General features: G+C 40.5%; 1 protein-coding gene across 1 annotated transcript in view; it reads right to left on the reverse strand.

Annotated features, from left to right (window-relative positions):
- Window positions 1-22,033, reverse strand: part of CYP704B1 (cytochrome P450, family 704, subfamily B, polypeptide 1) — a 39,580-nt gene extending 17,547 nt beyond the window's left edge. The window contains exons 1-4 of the mRNA XM_087386735.1: window positions 21,754-22,033; window positions 20,632-20,967; window positions 20,325-20,540; window positions 19,864-20,160 (exon numbers count right to left, since the gene is read on the reverse strand). Coding sequence (XP_087242861.1) covers window positions 19,864-20,160; window positions 20,325-20,540; window positions 20,632-20,955 — 837 coding nt within the window. The 5' untranslated portion in view covers window positions 20,956-20,967; window positions 21,754-22,033. The remainder of the gene's footprint in view (window positions 1-19,863; window positions 20,161-20,324; window positions 20,541-20,631; window positions 20,968-21,753) is intronic.
- Between the last annotated feature and the right edge of the window lie 3,858 nt (window positions 22,034-25,891).

Consider the following 25,891-nt stretch of genomic DNA (forward strand, 5'->3'; position numbering starts at 1 on the left):
GTGCATTTGGTGCCAATCCCACACCATTACATCTTAATCTAATCCTACACTGTGCAATAGGCACCCATCACGTGCCTTTCAATCTATCCCTTCCATCTATCAAGCCTTAAATGCCTCCATTTGTGGCCATTGGATCCACTTGCTCATCTTATGGATGAGAAAACATAGCAAATTCCCATCATAGGGTTAAGATCAAAGATCAACAATCATAACAGGCCTCTTATTGTGCACCATTGGATGGGAGTTGGAATGCATCCAAGCCTACAAAGTGCCACAACATGTATTTAATGCCTCGTGTCCTCTTTAAGAGGCGTCAAAATCCCTCCTTACCATGAACTCTACACCTAGAATTAAGGAATTAATCAATTTTCCTAATCTCTCCCTTATGAGGCCCTTTTTTTAGTTCAATATTCCCATAAAGGATTGCATACCATGAATATTATGATTTGTAGCACCACTCGAATCAAAAGGAAAATTAGCTCCCTTCGTAGTTCCAGTGCCAGGAGCCTCATCGACATCATGTGTTCTTGCCATCTCATCATGAGAGGCATCCAAGGAATCTATGGCATCAACCAAATCCTCAAAGAGTTCAATGATCATGCTAAGCTTGGTTGAACCATTGTTTCTCATCTTACACACATCTCGATGTTCAGGGGTCCATTTCTCCCCCCACTTAAAGAACAAGTTTGCTTTCTTCCTAGGGCCCATTACAGCACTGGTATACGGTTGAATTGCTTATTTTTCATTTCCACTAGTAGACTTGGTTTCTGGCTTGGCATATGATGGCCTATATGGCTTAGCATAGGGCATATTACTCCTTGAAACACTAGGAAACTATGTAAGGGGTGCTGCTGTAGAATTTCCTATCATTCCAATCACCCAACCTAAGGCTTCTTCTTGGCCTCATGCACACTACCATGCATGTTGCCCCTTACATTCTTATACTTGCTGGAATATTTTGGCTCAAATACTTTTGGAAGTTGGGCTTCCCTCTCAATAGTCTGAGGGTTATGTGCCTTCACATTTGCAACCAGGGAAGAACTCAATCCATGGATGAAATGCATCAGCTTACCTTTTTCAGATATATCTTGTACAAACAAGGAAAGACTCTAGAAGCGTTGCAACCTCGGGGGGGTCACTCATCATATGTAACCCTATCACGTGAGTTCAACAGAAGGATTTTTTTTATTTCTAAAATTTACAGAAATAAATATACATAAGGGACTATTTAAAATAGTTTTGGAAAAAATTTACAGATTTGTATAGAAAAGGGGTACATTTTATTAATGAATTTTTTTACAGATAAGGGACTTTAAATATAGGCCTTGAACGCACGTGATATAGAGGGTTTATACATAGTGACCCCCCCGAGGTTGCAACTACTCTTGGACTATACCAATCTGCGACAATGCATAGAATTCAACCAAGTACCAATCCAAGATGACTGGGGATACAAAGGTAGTAAAACCCCTCCATGTGTTTGGCCTTGATGAATCCCTAATATGTCGCCACCATGCATGCTGCCTCATACATTCTTAGTTGCTAGAATATTTTGGCTTAAATACTTCTGCAAGCTAGGTTGCCTTCTCAATAGTTTGAGGGTTATGTTCCTTCACATCTACAGCCAGGGAAGGACTCAATCCACGAATGAAATGCATCAACTTCCCTTTTTCAGATACATCCTGTACAAACAAAGAAAGCCTCCAGATGCATTGCAAGTACTCTTGGACCATACCAGTCTACGACAGTGTATAGAATCTAGCTAAGTACTGATCCAAGATGAGTGGGGATACGAAGGTAGTAACCATCAATTTTAAAGAACCCCTCCATGTGGTTGGTCTTGAGGTGTGCCATACCTTGAAAGATGATGCGCTCCTCATCGGTCTTGGGCTTGAAGCAAAAATAGTCTTCCAGCTTCGCGAACCACTCCTCCAACTCATTGGGAGAGAGTGTCCCCTTTAAACTTATGGACTAAGAGCTTATCCTGCACATCCTTGGCTGCATGGTTCTTGTTATACCCACTAGAATATCGGGCATCCTCACCATGGATGTTTTTATCAAATCTATGCTAATGTATTAATATAAAATCCTGGTAAAAGGTTATTAAGCTCATTTTTTTCATTTCACAATATTGATAGGATGTAGTATAGTTTTCTATATTTTCTTTTGAATTTTTAAGTAAAAAATGTAAATCATGACTGCATAAAAGTTTCAAATCCTGGCAAATTTTTCAAACGTTTATTTTTATTAGGGCATACAAAATTTCAACACCAATATAAAAGTTTAGCTTCTTAATGAAACTAACTTGAAAAAATCATCCATGATCCTCACTCGCAAGACTCACATATTGAGAGTAATGCATCTCATCACACACATCCTCGAGAAAAGCCCAGGTAGGAGCATAAGGGATCTGAAATCATATCATCCATGGTCAATTGCTGCCTATTTCGAGCATTCTAATGCACAGTAACCCCAATCGCGTGATGCACACGTTGCATCTAGCTAAAAGTGCTCACTATGAGAGCCATAGAAGCATGTACGTCTCACTGAGTCTACCTCCCAAAGGCATCCCTCTAAAAAGATGGTGCAGTAAAAGCTTATGAAGAGGACTGACCTCTTTCCCAAGTGCCCTACAACCCAAAGCTAGATCTTGGCATACTCATTGGCACAATATTGAACCGATGCATACCTGTAGGTCGGCCCAGTATAGATGGCTCAGTGTATGTAGAAGAAAAAAACTGACCCGAAAGGTAGCGTGGCATCCATCAAGCAAGTGCTTTGTGGCACAGAAAAGCATCACCTTATCAATATAATCCCCATGCTGGGATACATGCACGGGTCCAGAAAATGGGTGCTCATGGCATGCATCAGCCATAAACCCTTACGTGGGCCTAAACTCATCATGGCTATCTGACTGATCCCCATGATGGGGTGCGGGCTGCTTACCCTTACCCTACATAGCAATGACAGATCTAAGTTGTTGACCAATCTGATGTCCCATCTAGGCACTAGAGCCATATCCTACAATAGCCATGGCCGTGGTAAGCTAATGGCTGAACTCCTATCCAATTTGAAGGAAAGCACCATAAAGCATTGAAGCAAGGCATCCAAAAATTGCACTTATGTTGCTTTCACTTCTCAAGATGTAGGAGAGAGAGGCTGAGTAGTATGGCTCTCTGTACAACCACCCACTATGGAAGGAAATTCATGTTGAGTAGCCTCATCAATATCATGCAATGTATCACGAGGGGCATGCTTGGGTGCCATGGTCACTATCATGATAAAGAAAAACTCGAATGTAGGCAAGAAAATGAAGTGAGAAATCGACACCAAGACCCTTTTGTAATGAGCACTTGATAGAGTATATAGAACCATGAAAAGGTCATTGGAGAAGCTTAGGAGAAAATCGCTGAGACGAGGCTACAAAATAGAGCTAAAATGACCCCAAACAGGGCTGTGAAAGGCCCCTAAAATTAATTATTTTTTTATTTTTAAAATTTTTTTAAAATGGGAGGCTAAGTTTCTTAAGACACTTAAAACTATTAGAACATCTGAGCTAGGAGCATTAAGATATTTATGACTTCTCTAAGTGAACCCAGGTTTGTCTAACTTAACCCAAAGCTAGCCTAACTCGAGTAATTAATGATAGCAATCTAATCTGACTTGAGTTGAGTTAATTATACCCTAAACCTAACCTAACTAACCTCATTCAGTTAGACTAACCTAATTAAATCCTAAGGTTTGTAGTGGGCGAACGGTGTGGTGACAATGAAGAGAAGGCAACCATGTGAGCGACGGCGTGGGTGAAACGATGGCTCATGGGCATCGTGGTGAGCTGCTACAAGTCTCAGACCATCTAGCTTGGGATGGTGGGTCGAGTACTATTGGTTCATCGTACGAATATCGATGAGATGTGTAGCTGGTTCATCATGTGAATGTTGACGAAATGCACTTTGTCACGATTGTGTGTTGTTTTGTCATAATGGGTAAAGACACGATTGGTTGCTGGAGCAAGAGATATGTATCAGTTCAATTCCCTGCTGGTCACTCATCATTGATCAAGCATTGTGTGGCGTGAACAACTCAAAGGTCCTCGTATGGGTTGTCATGTGCTTTGAGCAATTCTAGGGGCGCGATGGGTAGAGTTTGTGTGTCGAGAAGCGATGGACAAGTAGGAAGGAAGGTCATGCTAGACAAAGTGGATTGCTACTTAATGTGCATGCAGACAATTGGTGCTTCATAACCGATGGAAATCATAGAGCCGCAGAAGAGGCATTGCACTCGAGTGGGCAGCAGGCTACGATGGAACTAGCTAGTCCATTGGAGATTGGGCTTCTGCTACGTGCAAGTTTGTCATTGGAGTTAGCATAGAAGCTACTGGGAATCGGAGTGAAGGATGAATTGGAGATACTGAGTTGTTAGGGCTAGAGCTGTGATGCCAATGCAATGAAAGAGGCAGGGGCAGGGGCAGATTGGAGGAGGGAGAGAGAGGAAGGGGGAGAAGCAGTGAGAAGTGAGGAAAAGGGGGGGAAGAGGAAGAGGAGGACAAAGAGAGAGAGAGAAGAGAGAGGGGAGAGAGAGATATATAGAGAGAGATTGGGTGAGAGAGTGTAGGCAACAAGTAGAAGCAAGGAGGTGGGAGTAGATAGGATTAGATGTCACATTTTTAAAAAAAGTACAATGAGGGGTGGATGGGGACTTATATAGTCCCTCCACATTTCCCACCTAAGATAGCCCTTTCCCCCACTTTATTACAGGTTTCCATTTGCAAAGTAGACCCTTTGAGACACACATGTGCACATCATGGATTATTTTTTCCTATTAGTTTCATTAAGAAGTGAAACCTTTATATCAATATGCCTTGATAAAAATAAAGGTTTGAAAAATTCGCCAAGTTTGAAACTTTTATGATAAAAAATTTAAAGTTTCACTAGGACTTATAACTTTTTCTTTAAAATTCAAAAGAAAATATATAAAAGTGTAATATGTTCTACAAATATTGTGAAACTAAAAAACTAGCTCGATAAACTTTTGCCAAGATTTATATTAATATATAAGTATAGCTTCAATAAAGACATCCCTCGTGCACATAAATGCACATGCACAAGAACATGCACACCCACATATGCAGATGTGCATGCTTGTATAGATTGCTAATCTCCTCATACTCCTAGAATGTTCCTTGATCCACTCTCCATCAATCTTTTAAGACACACCTATGACCTGTGAGATTCATCAAAGTTGTATGCAAAGACCATAAGCTTTGTAAGAACTCTAGTAAATGGTACCCTAACAATGCAAAGTCCTTTTTTCACTTATGTGTTATAACAACTATTTTGTTTGCCTTGGTTCACACCATTTGTGGCATGATATCTTCTTGCTTATGAGGAATAAACTATGATCTTTGTTTTACCATCTCCTCCCATCTTAAACACATTTGCACATACATGCACATGCACAATTAGCACGTCCACACCCACACAGACACATGCATGATTGTATATAGTGCTAATCTCCTCACTGTTGAGATATCGAGCTCCACTCATGATATGCCAGGGTGACCGTTGTGCATTTATGTCACCGACTTGTTAGCTGCAGATGTAATTGGTACACCGCCCATGAATAATAGCTGGTGGATGATAGCTATATGTACTCTAGTTAGTGGCTCATTTAGTATGCCACCTAGGTTAGCTGAGTTTGGTCTGAGACCCACATATAGGGTTCATCTATTCCTCTTGTACTAAGAGAGAGAGTTCTTTTGTCTTTCTCAACTAAGACGAGGAAAATTGTTTTCAGCCTCCACCTTTGTGTGTATTCCCCCATTGTATATGTGAGAAAGCTGCAAGTGAGACTCCTTACTTCTCTCCCACTCTCTTCACATGGTATCAAAACTCGGTTCGTGGTAAGGAGCTCAAGAAAGCAAACCAAGTTCGCGGTGTCTTGGTAAGAGGATCAGTATTGCTTTCCTTTTTCAAGTTTAGGAGCAAATCTCTGCAGGTAGCACAGCTGGAAAGTGCAAGAGTGCACTGTCTCAGATTGGGATGCCCTTCGCGGTGTGACGAGAGGGTAGTATATGCTACGAGATAGGGCAAAGCCCTAGGTGACATTATTTTTTTTATTTGAGGCTGTTTTGAGGCCCGTTTTGGTGACCGAAGTTTTTCGCAGACACTCGAAAAGGTGTCCTGTTTTTGCTATGCGACCACTGTTTCACAGGTTGGTGAAAAGTTACCGCAGAAACTGCATCATATGCCTGTGCGCAGAGATATTGGGAGTGACAGAATCATTCTTATTGCTTGTTGATGCATAATCATCACTAGGAAGTGACTGTGTGGTCAAATACCACTTTCGTCCGCTTTGCAGAATTGCCCTTGTGAGGTAGAAGTTGTGTTTTTTGCAGTGACAGAATATTTTCCAGTGGTCTGTAATGGCGTCTAATGCTCTTTCACAGATAGTCACTAAAAAGCTTGACAAGAACAACTTCCCACCATGGAAGTTTAGAATGATGAATTTTCTTAAGGGAAAAGGCTATTGGGAGTTCATTACTGGAGCTGAACAAGAACCAGTTATTCCTAATGTTCCCAATCAACAGGAGTTGCAGGCATTTAAAGCCTAGCATAAGAGACCTAGGAAAGTTATGTACTGGCTGTCTATTAGTATTTCAGATTCTCGCTGAAGGAGGCATGCAATACTTTGACAAAAATGTATAGCACAAATACACAAGCTAGGAAAATGCAGCTCAAGAAGGAGTTACATAATGTGCAGAGAGAAATTATGAGCATCAATGACTACCACATGAAGGTGAAGAAGATTGTAGATGCACTTGCTTCCACTAAGTCGCCAGTGGAAGATGGTCTAGGAAAGGACTATGCACAGTTTCAGACATCCATTGCCGTCCGTGAGAATTTTCCTGATTTTGGGGAGTTGATTGCTCTTCTAATTTCTGAAGAGCAGAGAAATGGTGGTGCATCTTCTTCAGGAGGAACTTCAAAAGAAGCTGTCTTCTACTCAAATGCTGGAAGAGGTAGAGGCAGAGGTAGAGCAGGCCGATTTAGAGACCGTGGCAAAAATCAGAATATGCAGCAAATTCAAGAAAACCAGTCCTATGGAGGAGGACAGGGTAACTTTAGAGGTAGGGGGAGCCAAAGAGGTCGTGGTGGATGGCAGAGAGGCCAAAATGCAAGCAGCAATGTTGAATGCTACTACTGTGGTAAAATGGGTCATATGGCTAAAGACTACTGCAAAAAGTAGAATGACATCATGAATGGAAAATTGCAGCAAGGCAATTATGCATCCTCTAGTAGATAGGGTGATGACAAAATGAGCATTTGTTTATGGTGCAGCACATGACCAATTCTATGACAAGTGCAGGAGAAAGCAATGATGTGTGGTATGTTGACTTAAGTGCATCAAACCACATGACAGGTCATGCAGAATGGATATAGGATGCAAGGAAAATGGAAAGACTAGGATTTGTGGAGACTGGTGATGATACTGCACATCCTATTGTGCAGATTGATAAAATTCCTTTGTCTATGCAGGATGGAAAAAAGAAATACATGACTGATGTATTTCATGTCCCAAACATCACCAAGAACTTGGTTTCTATTGGTTAAATGGTTGCACACGGCTTGCAAGTCAGATTTAATCCTCATGGATGCTTTGTTGAGGATATGAAAAATAAAGGTCGCTTGATAGCAAAAGGGAAGAAGAAGGACAGGATGTTTACGTTGGATGCAGACATGCCTGAATTAAGTGCAGCAATGTTTGTACATGGGACTGGTGTAGTTGCAAATATGGATATTTGGCATAAACGCATTGGTCATGTTAATGTACGACGACTTAAATTAATGCAGACCTAAAATATTGTTGCAGGATTGCCTAAGTTCAAGGTTGCAGAAATGCATAAGATATGTGAAGCTTATCAATTTAGAAAATAGGCAAGGAAACCATTTCTTAGACATGTTCAAGAGAGTAAGAGGCCATTGGAATTAATCCACTCTGATGTGTGGACTACTAAAGCTACATCTATTAGAGGCTGTCATTATTTTGTCACTTTTATTGATGACTACAGTAGAAAAGTTGGGTGTATTTTATGAAAAAGAAAAGAGAAGTGTTTGGGTATTTCAAAGCTTTTAAAGCTATGGTTGAGAAAGAAACAAGCCTACAAATAAAATGCCTAAGGTCAGATGGAGGGCAAGAGTACCTCTCAAATGAGTTTGCAAGGTTCCTACAGGGGCATGGCATAAAGCAGCAATATTCATGCAGTCATACCCCACAGCAAAATGGACTTGTAGAAAGGAAAAACATGCATATTAGAGAGGTAGCTCGTGCCATGCTTAACGAAAAAGACCTGCCAGATTATTATTGGGCTGAAGCAATTGCTACAGCAGTCTACATAATGAACAGGACTCCCACTGTAGCAATACATGGCATGACACCAGAGGAGATGTATACTGGTAGGAAACTAGATATTTCTCATTTGAAAGTTTTTTGTTGCATTGCCTATGTTCATGTGCCAAATGAGTTGAGATCCAAGTTGGATCCAAAAGCTGAGAAGTGCATCTTTATTGGTTATTCTTTGCAACAGAAACTGTATAGATGTTATAATCCTTCTACTCGTAAGTTTACAGTGAGTAGAGATGTTATTTTTTATGAGATGAGCAGTTGGTATAAACCAGTAAATGTGATCGATAATGTAGATGCACAAAATAGTAATGCTGCACAGAATTCACAGCAGCAATCATAAAATATTAGTGGACCTGTAGTGTCCTCTAGCAGTGGTTCACATACTTCGCCATGGATAGGCAGATTGAGATCAGGAGAATCTCGTCAAAGAAATATAGATAATGGTATGCAAGTATCACGAAAGGGAAAAGAGAAAGTAGATCAGCCCATGGTTGATGTGAATGCAGGTCACTCTTATGTGGAGGGTGAATCCAGTGGCTCACAACAGAGCCTTGATGATGAGTTGGGTATTCCTTCTGTTACACCTGGAGTAAGGAAGACAAGGGATGTTTTGAGAGCACCCAGTAGTGAGTGACAAAATATGAAGAGGGGAGAGGAGAAGAGTGGAGATGAGGAGAGAGGGCACAGCTAGAGAGCACACCACAAATGGCTAATTGTACACTAGATTTAGTTGAAAAAATAGAATATATATAAACCCTTTTAGGGTTAGGGTTAGGGGATCTAACCCTTTCCTTTATAGCACTCTATAAGGTTAGTGCTATGCACATATGATCACGTGATGGTGCTATGCACACATGATCACATGATGTTGAGCGTGAACTCTCAACACCTTCCCTCAAGATCAACATCATGAAGTAGGCCTTCCCTCAAGATGATGATTCTGGGGAATTGAAGAAGGACTGAGCATTACATTCCATCACACCCCTTTAATGGGAACGTCCTTCCTCTGCGTCAAACCAAGAGCTAGTCGGTGTTTCTCAAATAGCGAGTGGTTTGGTAAAGATGTCTGCAACATTCTCTTTGCTATCACAATGTTGCAGTGTCATGTCACCAAGTAACACTCAACCGTGGATGACTTCCTCTGTATTCTATCCCAAACTGTCTTGTACCTCTGATGTATCTCAAGACTCTTTTGGCTGCATTCCAATGAGACTGTTTTGGATTTGCCATAAACTGTGCTAGTGATCTTACTGCATGACAAATATCTGGCCATGTGATTGTAAGATATATAAGAGATTTGATGAGCTGCATGTAGTATTTGTCATTGACTGTAGGCTTTTTTGAATCTTTTGTAAGTTTCAAACTCTGTTCCATGGGAGTGGCTGCAATCTTGCAATCTGCCATATGAAACTTCTTCAGGAGACTGTCAACATACTTGAGCTGACTCATGAATGTGCTATCTGAATCTCTCCAAAACTCAATTCCAAGACAATAATGCATAAGTCCAAGATCTTTCATGTCGAACTCTGCAACATACTTGAGCTAACTCATGAATGTGCTATCTGAATCTCTCCAAAACTCAATTCCAAGACAATAATGCATAAGTCCAAGATCTTTCGTGTCGAACTCTGCAGATAAGTCTTGTTTCAATTTTCTGATGAAGCTATCCTTGCTTCCTGTCACTATCAGATCATCTACGTACAAAAGTGCAATAGTAATGTCTTCACCTTGAACTTTGTAGTAGAGAGTATGATCTGCATTGGACTTCATGTATCCCAGATCAGCAAAATACTTGTCAATTCTATTGTACCAACTTCTGGGTGCTTGCTTTAAGCCGTAGAGAATTTTCTTGAGATGGCAAACCTTATTCTCCTTTCCTGGTTCAACATAACCTGCTGGTTGTTGCACGTAGACTTCCTCATCTAGATAACCATTGAGAAATGCATTCTTGACATCGAGCTGATACACATTCCATTTGCTGAGTGTTGCTAGTGATATCAAGAACCGTATGGAATCCATCTTTGCTACTGGAGCATAAGTCTCATCATAGTCTTGACCATATTGTTGTGCAAATCCTTTTGCAACTAGTCTAGCTTTGTATCTCTGAATACTGCCATCTGGATTGTACTTCACTTTGTATACCCATTTGTTTGCTATGGCCTTCTTTCCTGGTGGAAGGTCGCATAATTCCCAAGTATTGTTTTTATACAAAGCATCCATTTCTTCATTTATAGCAGTTTGCCATTCTGGCTTGTCTACTACATCTTCAAAGTACACTTCAAAGTACACTGGCTCTTCTGTAGCCATGATGGTAGTCATAAGAGCATAGTTGGTGGTTTCCACCTGAATTGCTTTGCCTTTCTGAGCATATGTCAATCTGGTCACTGGTCTGCTTTCCCTAGTACACCGTCTGACCTACTGTGGCGCTGCTTGGGGTGTTGCTAGCAATTCTTGCTCTTCTTCATCAACCTATTCTGTAGATGATTGTGAAGTCGATGCTTCTATCTCCTGTGTAGGTGAGGTTTTCCATCTGATTCCTCATCAAAGATTACATCTCTGGAGATAATGACTTTGCAGTTGATGGGATCATACAATTTGTATGCTTTGCTTTCTTCACTGTAGCCAACCATGATGCATTTGCGTGACTTCGCATCCAATTTCCTATGATGATCATCACGTATGTGGGCATATGCTATGCAACCAAATATGCAGAGATGCCCAATGCGTGGCTTGTGTCTAGTGAATGCTTCATAAGGAGTCATACCTTGTATCGGTTCGGTAGGAAGCCGATTAAGCAATTAGTTTGTAATGGCTATTGCTTCTACCCAATACTGATTCGAAAGATGCTTTTCACTAAGCATTGCTCTAGCACTATTTGCTAAAGTCCCATTCTTCCTTTCAGCTATTGCATTCTATTGAGGAGTATCTGCACATGTGAATTGTCTTCATATGCCGTGATTTTTGCAAAAGTTTATGAAGGCTGAAGACATGTATTCACGTCCTCTGTCTGATTTCATGACCTTGATCTTTCTGCCTGTCTGGTTTTCTACCATGGCTTTGAATTCTTGAAATCTGGAAAACACTTCATATTTCTCTTTCAAAAAGTAGACCCAACAATATCTGTTCTAGTCGTCGATGAAGGTCAAGTAATAAAGTGAACCATTGATGCTGCGGGTCTGGGCATAACCCCATACATCTGTATATATCAAATCAAGAATACCTCGTGCACGAGAGATACTTCTAACAAAGTTGGTTCGCTTTTGTTTGCCGAAGCAACATGCTTCACAAACTTTTCCAAGAAACTGTAGCTTCAGAATCCCAATTGCCATATTTTGATTCCTGAGATCTAACAAGTACTTGAAATTGACATGACCATATCTATGCCATTTTGCAAATAGTGGCATCTGTTGCATTTGAGCTGACATGGCATGCTTATCTGGTACTATAGCTAGCATTCTGTATAAGTGTCCTTCCTTGACACCTTTTGCTACTAGCTGACATCTTTTGGATTTGTCTCTGATAGTGCATTCATCACCATCGAAGATGACTTTGTAATTGAGTTCTCTCATTTGACCTACTGATAAAAGGTTCTTGCTGAGCTTCGAAACATAGAGCACATCCTTGACTAATCCTTTTGTACCAGTGAAATTGTTCATAGGGATAACACCTGTCCCTTGAACTAGATTCGGTGTATTGTCTGCTGTGTAGATGACATTTTTATGTCCTTCTAATGGTTTCATCTCTATGAACCATTCCTGATGATTTGTCATATGAGATGATGCACCGCTGTCGATGTACCAAGGATCCTGTTCCACTTGGTTGACTTGATAACTATAATCCTCTTTGGGATTGAAATCAGTGTCTAGGTACATTGTATCAGTCTGATGTAATTCCTCGCTTGCAAGAAACATATTTCCATGTTCATTTGCAAAATGACTATGACTAGAATGTCCACCACGATGATTTCCTCTTCCTCGAAAATTCCTCGATTACTACTGGATTGACCGCCTTGGTCGTACTGCTTCTTGCAGCAATCTCTTTCATAGTGTCCAAACTTGTGACAGTAGTTGCATTGAATGTTTGACACATTGGTGGATGCATTCCCTCGTCCTTGAAATCTTTCTCGATTGGAATGATTTCCTCTTTGCTGATTCTGATGTTGCTGAGGATGATGCTGCTGCTGATGCTAATTCTAACTTTGATTTTGTTGCTGATGATGATGACCACTTTTCTTATATGATCTGCCTCTGCTTTTGCCTTTGCCTCTGCTTCTGTCTGAAGCTATGAATGCCTGATCATTAGAATGACCTTTACGTGCTTGAATGGCTTGAGTCCTGAGTTCTTCACAAAGTAGAACTAACTGAAGTTCTTCCAATGTCAAAATTTGCCATTGGATGGCAATACTCTGGACTAGATTCTCATATCCCTCTCCTAGTCCATTCAGAATTACTTGAACCATTTCTGCAAGGTTCATAGCCTCTCCTGCTGCTGCAAGTTGATTGTTGCAGTCTTTGATGCGGAGTACATAAGCATGACTGGTTTCACTGCTGTTGCAGAAACTCTGGTTGACCTGGTTTCTCAGGGTGAGAATCCTGGATGTGTTCTTGGACTCATAGAGAGCTACGAACATATCCCATGCTTCTTTTGATGTCTTGACTGTGTTGAGTTGTCCTAGCATGACATCTTGCACATTCTGCTTGATCAGGTGATAGGCATACTTGTCTTTCTTATCCCATTCTACTTAAGCTCGGCAATGGCAGGATCTGCTACTGGTGCAAAAACTATTTGTGTAGATGTAGATCCTGATGTAGATTCCGTTGCTGGTGCTGTGACAACAGATGGAGTAGAGCTACTGGTAGCTGGATCTCGGCCAATGTTCTAGGTGTAGACCCATCGACATACTCCCATTTGTCCTGAAGTACAAGAATGGTCTCCATTCGGTATTTCCATGTACCATAATTGGAGTTATCTAACTTAGTAGATGCCTCCAGATTGAGATTGCTAGTCAACATGGTGCAAGAAATGTACTCAAAAGTGTCGTGAAGATCTCTGTATGAATCAACTACAAATTCACTAAAGATGCCAAGTGAGATCTCTGTACCGTCGGTGAAGATAGAACTGCAGTATATAAAATCTGATCTGTATTACAAGGCTTGTGGCAATGATGCTGGGAATAGCCAAGAGGCTTTACAAGGCTAAAATGATGTGCACGATGCCATGAGATAGCCGAATAGGCTTTGCAATGGTGGCATGTGTGTGTGAAATCAAGTGCTATCTCCCCACTAAATCAATCTGCAATGCCTCTGTACTCTCTGAAGTACTCTCTGAAGTCTGGTCACTGAACCGATGAATGTAAGGTTTCAGGTAATGTAATGATGTGAAACCGTATGTGAACATATGGACTGACTCCGAGTAGGTACTAGTCGAGAATTTTGGGCATGGCTTAGATTGGCAACTTCGGAAAATTCAAAGCGTCCCCTCTATGGCAATCTAGTCTACTTTGATCTAGATCTAAACCAACCATCAATCGATGAAAGAACAGCAAATAATTCCTTTTCTTTTGTTCTTTTTAGGTGCTGGGTTAGATGCGTTGATGTAGAGGCAAATGTGCGTGAAGAAAGTGGTTTTGTCGGTGAGGCTCAAATGTGAGTGTAACTTGCACCGAAATGTGCACATGATGTGACAAGCACGTAGAGCACGAAAAAACGAGCAACTTTCCTTTTTGGAGCGCCCTCAAATTCTTCCTCGATCAAGAGATATGACTTGATCTAGGTGGAGGGGCAAAAGGAGTGCAAATGTGCTCAATGATGATGTGTCACTGTGAGTCACATGCAGTGATGATGTGGCACTGTGCTTAGCAAGAGGTAAGCCTGTGAAGCCCTGTGCTGAGGTGGTAGGAGTGGTCACATGAAGTGCCTATGGAGCACTGTGTGTGCCTGGCAGGGGTCAATGCTGACTGGATAGCTGAGGTGGTACTGATGATGTGGCACTGCTGAGGTGGCAGAGGTGACATGGCAGTGATGATGTGGTAGGATGACATGATAGTGGTGACATGGTAGGATGATGTGGCCTACTTACGTGGCACTGATGATGTGTCAGCTGAGTTGGGCTGCTGACGTGGTAGTTGGAGATAAGATGATGACATGGCAGTCAACTGCCACGTCTCATGATAATGTGATGATGTGGCATGCTAAACGAGGGCAATGATGTGGCAGATAAGGTCTGCCATAGGCAGACTATGGTCCTAGTCTACAGGTGGCCAGAATCTTGTTGAAGATTCGACAGAATCTTTGGTGATTCTGTCATCATTTCTGTTGGAGAGCACGGTTGGAGCTCGGCGTTGATGGCGCTGTGCTACTAAGTTGTAGAAGAGGCTCGTCACGATGGCCTTAGAGCTGGCGCAGCATTCCCGTCGTAGAAGGCCTAAGAGCTATTCGTTGATTTGAAGATGGAGCGGCGCTTCGTTGGAGAGGGTGTTGGCATGCGGAGGATTGCTATTGAAGAGGGAGCCCGTGAGCTCCAGCTATGGCTATGGCGATGGCTACAGTTTGGATTCGGTAGCGCTGGAGTCGATGGAGACAGAGCTCGTTTGCTGCTTTGTTGAGTGCGTTGACCATAGGAGCTTTGAGCCTTAGAAGTGGCTGGGCGATACATTCTAAACCGCGAGCTTGTGGAGTCACTATTGGCGGCATTGTTTCGTGGAGCCGATGTGGGAGTGGTGCGTTAGGTGAGCTCTTGAGCTAGGCGTTGGAGGCTGCTAAGAGGCAAAAGCTGCTACCATGAGCCGTCACTGGAGGAGCGGCCATTCGGGCTAGCAGGTTCGCTGGCGAGAGAGCTTTATTGAAGGAGTTGCCTTAGTCGTAGAGGATTGCAGGAGGCCACCGTTGTTGCTTTGGAGTCGATGGAGAAGCTGCAAGTAGCGTAGTCATCGTAGATAGTTGGATCACCGAAAAACATGTAGGAGCCAGTGAAGAGGCTAGGAAGGTGTTGTGTGCTTGGAGAGGCGAATGGCTTGCGAGGGGCTCATTGGCGCTGCGAGCTTACTGCAGTCCGCTGTGGAGCTACATTGCCATGAGTTGAGGCCTTGAGCACTAGCTCTCCTTTGGTCATTCGAGCTCACCTTAGGTTGTGTAGTCGAGCTCTTTAGAGACTTGGCTTGCAGGTCGACTGAGCTGAAATTGTACTTGCTAGGTTGCTGAAGCTTGTAGGAGCAGCTAGGATATCACAGACTCTCTCACAATGATATCAAATGGACGGATGTCTATAACAGAAATCTCTCTCTCTCTCTCTCAGATTAAGAGAAAAACAATTCTCAAGAGTGAAACTCTCACAAAAAGAAGAATAGATCTCTCTTCCTGTCTCTCACATGAACGGAATTTTTTAACAAAAATTTCTAACAAGTGAACGGAAATTCTCTTTCATCAACGGAATGAAAGAATGGAAGCACTCAATCTCTTAATCTTTTGATCTATCTCTATTCCACTCTTGCATATGGATCACAATGCCTCAGCGGAAGGCAAGGGAGCTCTGATACCATGACAAAATATGAAGAGGGGAGAGGAGAAGAGTGGAGATGAGGAGAGAGGCACAGCTAGAGAGCACACCACAAATGAATAACGGTACACTAGATTTAGTTGAAAAAATAGAATATATACAAACCCTTTAAGGGTTAGGGCTAGGGGATCTAACCCTTTCCTTTATAGCACTCTATAAGGTTGGTGCTATGCACATATGATCACGTGATGGTGCTATGCACACATGATCACATGATGTTGAGCGTGAACTCTCAACAATGAGCCTATTTTGCATAGGTCTACCAGTGTTAAGTATCATGTGGATAGACTGAAATATGATGGATTTACAGCCATTCACTATGCCTATATGGTCAAAGTGATACATGATCGAGAACCCACTTCTTTTGAGCAAGCCATGGGAAAAGAAAAATGGGAGAAAGCCATGGATGAAGAAATGGATGCCTTAGAAGCAAATGCTACATGGGAATTGGTGCCTTTGCCTAAAGACAAGAATGCAATTGGCTGCAAGTGGGTCTATAAGGTGAAGCACAATGCAAATGGTTCTGTGAGCAGATACAAGGCAAGATTAGTTGTCAAGGGGTATGCACAAACATATGGCATTGATTATGAAGAAACATTCAGTCCGGTTGCAAGGATGGCAACCGTAAGAGCAGTCATTGCTATGGCTGCATCAAAGGGATGGTCTTTACATCAGATGGATGTAAAGAATGCCTTCTTGCATGGTGATTTGCAAGAAGAGGTCTATATGGAGCAACCACCAGGTTATGTGCGTGATGTTCATCCTGAATTTGTTTGCAAGTTGAAGAAAGCCTTGTATGGCTTGAAGCAAGCACCCAGAGCATGGTCTGACAAGATAGGACAGTATCTTGTCATTATTGGCTTTCAGATTTCCACAGTAGATTTCTCACTTTATGTGAGAAAAACAGAGAAAAGTATTATGTTGCTTGTCATTTATGTTGATGATTTAATCATCACATGTGATAGTGATGAAGATATCCTTCATGTGAAAATGCTATTAAAGCAGGAGTTTGAGATGAAGGATTTGGGAGAGCTGCGTTACTTCTTGGGCATTGAGGTGATTAGATCCACAAGTGGGATATGGCTTTTGCAGAGGCAGTATGGATTAGACATGTTGTCCAAATATGGGATGACAGGCTGTAAGCCTATTTCTGTTTCTTTGGAGGAGAATGTGAAGCTGAGTGCAGATGCAGGTGAGCTTCTGGAAGACCCTACTATGTACAAACTCATAGTAGGAAGTTTGATTTATATGACTATTACCAAGCCAGATTTGAGCTACGCTATTGCATTGGTAAGTCAGTTTATGTAGGCTCCAAGGAAATCACATTTGGATGTGGCTAGACGCATACTGAGGTATGTGAAGTCCACATTGCAGTATGGACTATTTTATGAGACTGGGGTTTAGATACAGTTGCATGGATACACTGATGCTGATTGGGCTAGTAGTATTTCTGATAGACGATCTACAAGTGGATATGTATTCTCTTTTGGGAGTGCTGCAGTCACTTGGAGCAGCTTACAGTTGCCTTGTTGAGCACAGAGGCTGAGTACAGGGGTGCATCAATGGCTGCATGTGAGGTAGCTTGGTTGCATAAGCTACTTTATGATATGCATCAGTCTACATATGGGCCAGTTGCCATTTATTGTGACAACATGAGCAATATACACTTGGCAAATAACCCATTCTATCATGTTAGAATAAAGCACATTAAGGTGCATTATCATTATGTACGAAAGAAGGTTCTAGTAGTTTTTATTGATCTGGTTTATGTCAGCACAGAGGATCAGGTAGCTGACATATTCACGAAGGCATTAGGTGCAGAGAAGCTGCGCAAGTTCAGAGACCTACGTGGTATGCAAGAATTGGGATTGAGCTCGAGGGAGAGTGTTGAGATATCGAGCTCCACTCGTGATATGCTAGGATGACCGTTGTGCATTTATGTCACCGACTTGTTAGCTGCAGATGCAGTTGGTACCCATGAATAATAGCTGGATGATAGCTATCTTTATGTACTCTAGTTAGTCGCTCAATTAGTATGCCACCTAAGTTAGCTGAGTTTAGTTTGAGACCCATATATAGGATTCATCTATTCCTTTTATACTAAGAGAGAGAGTTCTTTTGGCTTTCACAACAAAGAAGAGGAAAACTGTTTTCAGCCTCCACCTTTGTGTGTATTTCCCCATTGTATATGTGAGAAACCTGCAAGTTTGTTCTTGTTTTAGGTTTTTTTTCCAGGTTACAATGTGATTCTTCATTCACTACACATATAATTGGTGCCTTATGTCAAGTGTTCAAACCTCATAAGCATACACATGAATCTTTTTATGAAATCTAATGAAGGAGGGGACAAGCTCCTATAGAATATGCAAGCAGTAAAGCAGGGGGGAAAAAACTAAATTTGAGAAATATGAAACTCATTAATTAATCAAAGTGTGGAAGAGTAGCTACATGAGCAGTGATTGAGATTGACAAAGTTTCATTGAAAAGAATCTTATTGGGGAGGTTATTCCTATATTTTATATATGTTGTGTTATAAGAGGAGAAAAATCAATTACTTGGGTTGTCTTATTGAAAAATTGCAATGAAAATGAACAATTTTAATTAATATAACCTATAATATGCAAGCTATGGGTTTGCTTGAAGTTTATAGACTAAAATGGACCTAGTCAACATTAAGTCATAAAATGTTATGACTTGGTACTTGGCATGTTTGCATTCTTCATGAGTGTTTTGACTCATAGGATGTATAAAATGGTAAGGGATAAGTTCTCCTACTCACTTTTACAGCTTCTTTTACTTAAATCATATCATACGTGATAGATGCATTCTTTTACATTGATTCATTCACTCAGTTTTGTCCATCTTTAGGTTCAGAAACTATTTTTTAAGTATGCTATAGAAGTCAAGCTTTTGATTTCATGAAACCATAAAGAGTGTCCCAAACACATGAACTTGATGTGGCTATAATTAGCCAAGCTCATTGTGATCCATCCTCAAATGGAAAGTTCTTTGGTTTAGTTGATTAGTGACAAGTGCTTCCCCTAAGGCCTTAATTGGAGACTGCCAAGCTTATACGATGGAGGGGAAAATCACATTAGTGATGGAGGGTGCTAGGGAAGTGTCACATCAAAGTTCTCAAGGGTATGGTACATAACAAAGGTATGGAGCATGGAGCACTATTTCCCCCTGCATTTCTCCTCTAGAGGGTGCTAGAGAAGTGTTATATAAATAGTTCTTAAGGGTATAGTAAATAATAGACGTATAGAGCATGCTCCACCATCTATTTCTTGTCTATTTCTTCCCTCTTGCATTTTTGCACAATATAGCTATTTCCCCTCTTTGACCCCTCCATGACATAAGCCCATAAGTTTCTCTTACATGTCCTTGAGCTTGTAGCCTAAGTGGCTAAAGCCCTTGCCTCTCTTTGGGAGATCATGGTTTTAAGTCTCAATGGACACTTGTAGGCCACAATGCCCATATGTGACAATTATATGTACATGGTTTCATCTTGTCTACCTGAAGTTATGCTAATCGCATCATGACTTCCAAGCTTTGTATGCCTTCAACCTTTGTCACAAAGCTCGAAGGGATAGTGAACACTGGACTTCGATATCAAGCCTTTACACACATGGCATTCGATTGCACATAACTGAACATGTTAGACAGTGCCTTTGGGAGATGTTGTTAGCACGGTCCTCATTATGTGGAGCGGGATATCACTCTAATTCTATCACGAGTGAGGGTATGCATGTATGAGTGACTCTTGGGGAAAAAAGAAAGTTTTTCTTGGCATCCATAAACATACATAAGGCATCGCATTTCACAAATTTTTTGCATGAACTCACTTTGCAATGTAACATTTTTTCCATGAATCAACGACATCCACAAGTAGCTTGCACTTACCCTATCCATGTTCCCTTGAGACTTTGACAATTCGAGTTCTGCTCTCCTCGTTCGGATGACACGGTACGTGAAGTCATCGACAACCTGCAAACTTCGTTTGAGGCGAGCCTCAGATCCCACGTTCAGCAGGCGTTTCAATTTCCACAGGGGATCAATGAATCGAAGGGTGACTATGTAGTTAGCTTGATCGAAGGCAGTTGCAAAGGGGACTTCTGGAAGTAGTGGCGACAAATTTCCGATATCCACTCCAAATCCTATCTTGCAGATTGAATCCAGAGTCAATCTCATGAAGAGGTCCTGTCAAGGCAAGGCAAAACAGCCAGCTGAGCGAGCAAATCTGCTCTGCTTCTTCTTGGAGAGCCAAGCTAGCTACAAATCTCTATGAAAACATACAAATAGTTTTCAAATGTGGAAAGCATGCAAAACGGAAAGATCGTGAGCACCAGTTCAAGGAGGATAACCTGCATGTCCATTGGAAACTTTCTCCGAGCCGCTTCAGCCACGATGTAAGCCAGCTTCTGGGCGTAGTCTCGGAAAACAACCGTGCTAAAATCACGAAGAACTCTGGATGCAAATTCGAAACTAGCCGTTTTGCGTTGCTGCTTCCAGATTTCTCCATCAGAGTTGAAAATGCCGTCTCCTAGCAGCGCCTCCATGTTCTCATGGAATTTCCCCCCCTTAAAAGCCGTAAGATTTCATATGAGTTTTTGCAAGGAAATCTCCCGCAATGCTTAACAGGGAGGAAGCGAAATCGTAAGGGCAACATACCTTGGGGAAGTTAGAGAAATTGGATTTCAGGATATACTCCACATTTAGTGGATCGCCGGTGTAGGTGTAAGTGAAGCCAAACAGCATGGGGACGGGCACAGTCGCAGTTTTTTCCACGTATCCCGTTACCCAATCGTGGAGTCGCTCGTAGTTGAGGAGCTGTTCAATCGAGGCTCCAACGAGCGGCCAGGTTTTAGGCCCATCTTGGTGGCGTTGAGGCCATCGATACAGAAATAAGTATATGGCGGAGCTCAGACCCAAGACCATTGTCCAAATGAAAATGAAATTGTAGAGAAGCCCGCTCAGGTCAAGGATGCTCGCCATTCAAAGCGCACCCTGCAGGAATTGCATAAGATGAATCAGAGATCAATAATGGATTCCCATAAGCTTGTTGTCTCAAAAAACATCGATCTTGCAAGATTATCAATCCGGGTTAGCGTCATCTTTCCTATAAGTCATAAAATCAATGCCTTGCACTTCCAAAATCAATAGCTAAAAGAATCTAGGTCGGGCTAGGCAAAAAATTTTGGACAACAGAAGCTCGTCCTAGCTCGCCATCGCGTATAACTGAAGTAAACATAAACATGTTATAGATACAGGAATATATATTCGCACCAAGCAACATGATGAACAGATGAGTACTCTTGTGCGTAGCCTAGCGGTAGCAATTGAATTTTCGGTCGAGGAGAAAAAAGTCCGTGGTCCTGCTGGATTCCTTTGCTATAAGGACCCCTATACAAAGATCATAATCGAAACAAGCAGCCTGATAGATGATTGTAGATGGATGCGAGATGTCATTTCATATCAGGGTCGCTCCACGAATCAAACCTCGAAACAGGCAACCTGATGGACAGACGATGAGCTTTCTTCCATATGTGTGCATGATGAGCTTTTCAATCGCAAAACTAGACAAGGGTCGTGTAGATCAACAAGCTGGAAACTAGACAAGGGTAGTGTAGATCAACAATAACAAAATGGCTGGTGTAGATGAAACGCGGGGTTTAGCGATACAGACACGAGCTAATATGGACTTCAACTGCAAGCTTTAGGTACTAGATGAGCATTAGCTCTGTTCTCCAAGCATTTCAGAAACTGCATGACACTCCAGAGAGGGAAACAAACCTTAAAACGGTGGAGTGCTCTCAGCAACTTGTTGAACAATGGCGATATCAGATGTGAGCGCTGCTCAAGCTCTTGCAGAGGAACATCAACTGCTAACTGTAATTACGGCATAATATATGTGTTCTGAGCAACATCCTGACGGTTATTTCCCGCAAAACAAAAGTGCTCAAACAAAAAGCATGGTGTTTAATTTGAGGCGGTCGAAAGAGCATGAACGTCTGTGCTACGTTTCGTGTGCAATTAGTTAATCAACTCAGAGCGTAGAATGATTTGACAGTATCCATCTACCACTGGTTCAAACCTTGTCTGCATGACTGAACTACCACGAAAACAAGGGAGCATGAATGCTAGTGGGCGCTTGGCCTGTTAACGTCTATGGAAAGTGCCACATTTTCTGTTTGTTGGCTTGTTAACGTCTATAGAAAGTGCCACATTTTCTCTCTTATCCCAACAAATGCAGTGGCTTGCACTCTTGGGCCTTGCTTCTCACCATTTAATGAACAACAATATGTGAAGTATTAATTTCTTCAAGCATATAAGTGGTAGCTCAACTACTCTTGAAAGTAGGGCTGTGGTGGTGTTTTGACATTGTTTTACATGGGGGAAGCTCAGGGGTCTGAGCATGGGAAGGTGACACAAAAAGCACTATCTGCATGAATGCTAGTGGGTGCTTGGCTTGTCAAGCTCTATGGAAAGTGCCACATTTTCTATTTGTTGGCTTGTTAACGTCTATGGAAAGTGCCACATTTTCTCTCTTATCCCAACAAATGCAGTGGCTTGCACTCTTTTCCTTGCTTCTCACCATTTAATGAGCAACAATATGTGAAGTATTAATTTCTTGAAGCATATAATTGGTAGCTCAACTACCCTTGAAAGTAAGGCCATGGTGGTGTTTTGACATTGTTTTACATGGGGGAAGCTCAGGAGTCTAAGCATGGGAAGGTGACACAAAAAGCATTGTCTGGGACATTTACTTCTTTTAGTGGTATAGGACACCTATTTCAAACCTTTGAAAATTATTGCAATGATAAAATGTGCTTGTTTACTCTTACAATATTGTAAGTTCATTAAAGAACATTGATATTTTAAATTTTTCATATATTAAGGTACATAATTTGTGTTATAAGTAATGTGCTATGTGCTTTCATAAAGAACAAAAATCATGTCACCTAACCATGCTTAGACCCAGAGAGAGAGAAAGAGAGAGGCCTTAGAAAAGGCAATTCTAATGTGAAGGAAGAAAACAAAAGTTAATAGAGCTAAAACAACTTGAACACTTACATTACGAGAGTTGCATCTCTTCTTTTCTACCAAGAAGAAAGTATTTGAATCTAGCTTATGTCCCACAAAGCATAAGGAAAAACAAATGAGGAATCTTTGAATATATGAGGAATAGTTTGTAAAGCTTAAATTTTGAAAGCAAGCATAATTCTTTCTCTCTCTCTCTCCCTCTCTCTCTCTCTCTCTCTCTCTCTCTCTCTCTCTCTCTCTCTCTTCCCCCCGCCCCCCTTACAAATGGCATGACTACAAGTACAATGTCGAATTTAATTACATTTAAATTTCCTTTCAACCTTGTATATGGATGTGACACTCGAGCAACAACTTAGGATTTTTTTAACATTGAAGTCCCTAATATGGGGACTTTAACCTTGTGCTCTTCTTGAAAGGAAAGTTCAATTATTTGCATGGAACCTTGTAATATGGATGTTAATTAATTTAATAACACTCATGGTTAGCTATTTTCCCTTGTGACATGCAGGTTAAGTAATTTTATGCTACCCATGGCTAGAACTATACTCCCTTCTAAACTGTATTTAAAGTATATAGCTAAACTTAAACTAGTTATAATATTAATATATAATTTATTTATAGCGTGAAGTGGCCATGTTTAGATTTTTCAACTTCTCCATTTTTCCTTACTGACACATTTTATAGTTTTCATGATTCATACATAGGTAGATATAATAAGTGTGTTTGTAATAAAGTCCTTCATGATTTGTACATAGATGGATATAATAAAGTCCTTCATGAGTCATACATAGGAAGATATAATAAACTATCCTAACAAAATATTGCTTTCAGAGACTCCAATGTGGCATGAAATTCTTTACTTCATTTCAAAGTCCAATAGTATGGTGCAACTTCCGCACCTACCATACTACACCAAACTTGCACCACCTACATTGAAAACAAATGCTTCTACCCAAAACAACTACTCCAAACCCATGCTCACTTGAATTTCTTAGATTTCTATCATTTTCAAGCTCCACATTTTATCCCTTCTATCATAAAGAAAAGATTTCAATTGTGCCAACTCATAATGAGGATGTTCCCCTCCTTTTTTTTTTTTCAAATTCCAATTCTTTTAGCTCTCAAAATATCCATGTTTTTCATCTTTGATTTGGCTTTCGTCCTTCATTCAAACTACTTTCTACAAAATTCAAAATCAATATGCATAGCTCCTTTTTTATTTTTTGATTGCAATTAATTTGTCTAGAGAAGACTACAAGAGACAATTTGTTTATAGAAGACTACAAAAAAGAAGAAGAAGAAGAAGCAATCTAGAGAAGACTACAAGAGACAATTACTATTAAGTGGAAGCAGGAGGTGAAGGATGATATTCTTGAGTGAAGATGTAAAAAAACTATCTACACTTGTTGGACTATGAGAATTGATTTTCTACAGCTACACTATTGTTTAAAGTATTAGATTGGAGAGAAATTATGGATGTATTTCATCATTTTTTTACTATTTGCTTAGTGTTGTAGGTAATTTTCTTACCATCAGTGACATTTGTAGAACACTTATTTCATTATTTTTTGACTTTTCCCCCCTATTTAGCTTTGTTAAAAAAGTATTCCCAAATGAAAATTTGATTTTGAGACACGATGATATTGCATTTGTTATTTGTTTTGATCTCTTTAGGTCGACCTCCTTAGGGGGGTCGATCTGTGTAAACCCTATATATCACGTGCGTTCAAGGCCTATTTGTAAAACCCCTTATTTGTAAAATTATCATGAATAAAATGGGGGTTACATTTTTCGAGCAAAAACCCTTGAGCGACGAGCGGACAAAAGGTGGAAGGGGTCAAAATATATAGGCTCAAGTCATTTTTGGGGAGCAAAAAATTCCAAATTATTTCAAGGAATATGTAAGTAAATATGAAACATTGATAAATAGGTATAGATATAAATATACCTTTATATAATATGCATATATAATGTCCAAGTAGTGACTTATTTTATGACTTTCAAAAATCCATTCTTTTGCTTTCACCATTGCTTGGATCATGAAATTTTGAGCAAATATCCTCTTTATAGTTCCTGAGGATGACCTAAGAAAAATAAATAGTACCTTTTTAATAGACCCTCTAAGTGTATTTTTCCAAAGGAATATGGTTTGAAGAGTTTGTCCCAACCCTATTCCGCTGGCGAAATGGAGAGCCTACGTAGAAGAGGTCATAGCTTTTGCTCCTTAGCTCAGATTGAGGAGCTATAAAAAGGAAAAATGTTTGAAAAACAAGCTTTTTAGCACACAAAAATGCAAATCTCACCTACTTCCCTATGGATCTAGTCTTTGAAGTCTTCTGACACAACATCACACTTGCTATTGTGCACACAATCGTATAGTCTGATCGAAAATTCGATGCACACACAAAAAATTTCTTTGTGTCACACGGCATGGTTCCAAGGTGGTCACACGTTTGTCACGAACAAAGAGTGTCATATTAAATTCTAAATTTCTCACTCATTTTAGATTAAATGTTATTGAAACTTTGTAAGTGGTCTCTTTGCATTATGTAGAGCTTAACTTGATTTATTGGTAATTTTTTGAATGATTTATCTAATTATAAATAATTATTTATAATAAATAAAGTCATAAAATACATGCATTTTAGTAGCACACCACATTTTTTTAGTATTTTGAATAATTAAGCAAATCCAATTCAGTGGAAGGTTAGTAGGCACATAAGGGTGTGTGGTTGAATCATCAAATCCCAAATCCAACGGTTAGATTTAGGAAGATTGAAGTTTAATTTTTACTTTTACTCCTCAGAGGATCAACAAAGAATATTAAAAATAAATCTAGTAATTCTCAAACATAACCAAACATTTCAAAAATGTCAATATTTTTAGT

This window comes from Dipteris shenzhenensis, chromosome 16 (assembly GCF_047967505.1).
Source record: "Dipteris shenzhenensis isolate YYH24624 ecotype China chromosome 16, Dip_SZ_1.0, whole genome shotgun sequence".
Lineage (NCBI taxonomy): Eukaryota > Viridiplantae > Streptophyta > Polypodiopsida > Gleicheniales > Dipteridaceae > Dipteris > Dipteris shenzhenensis.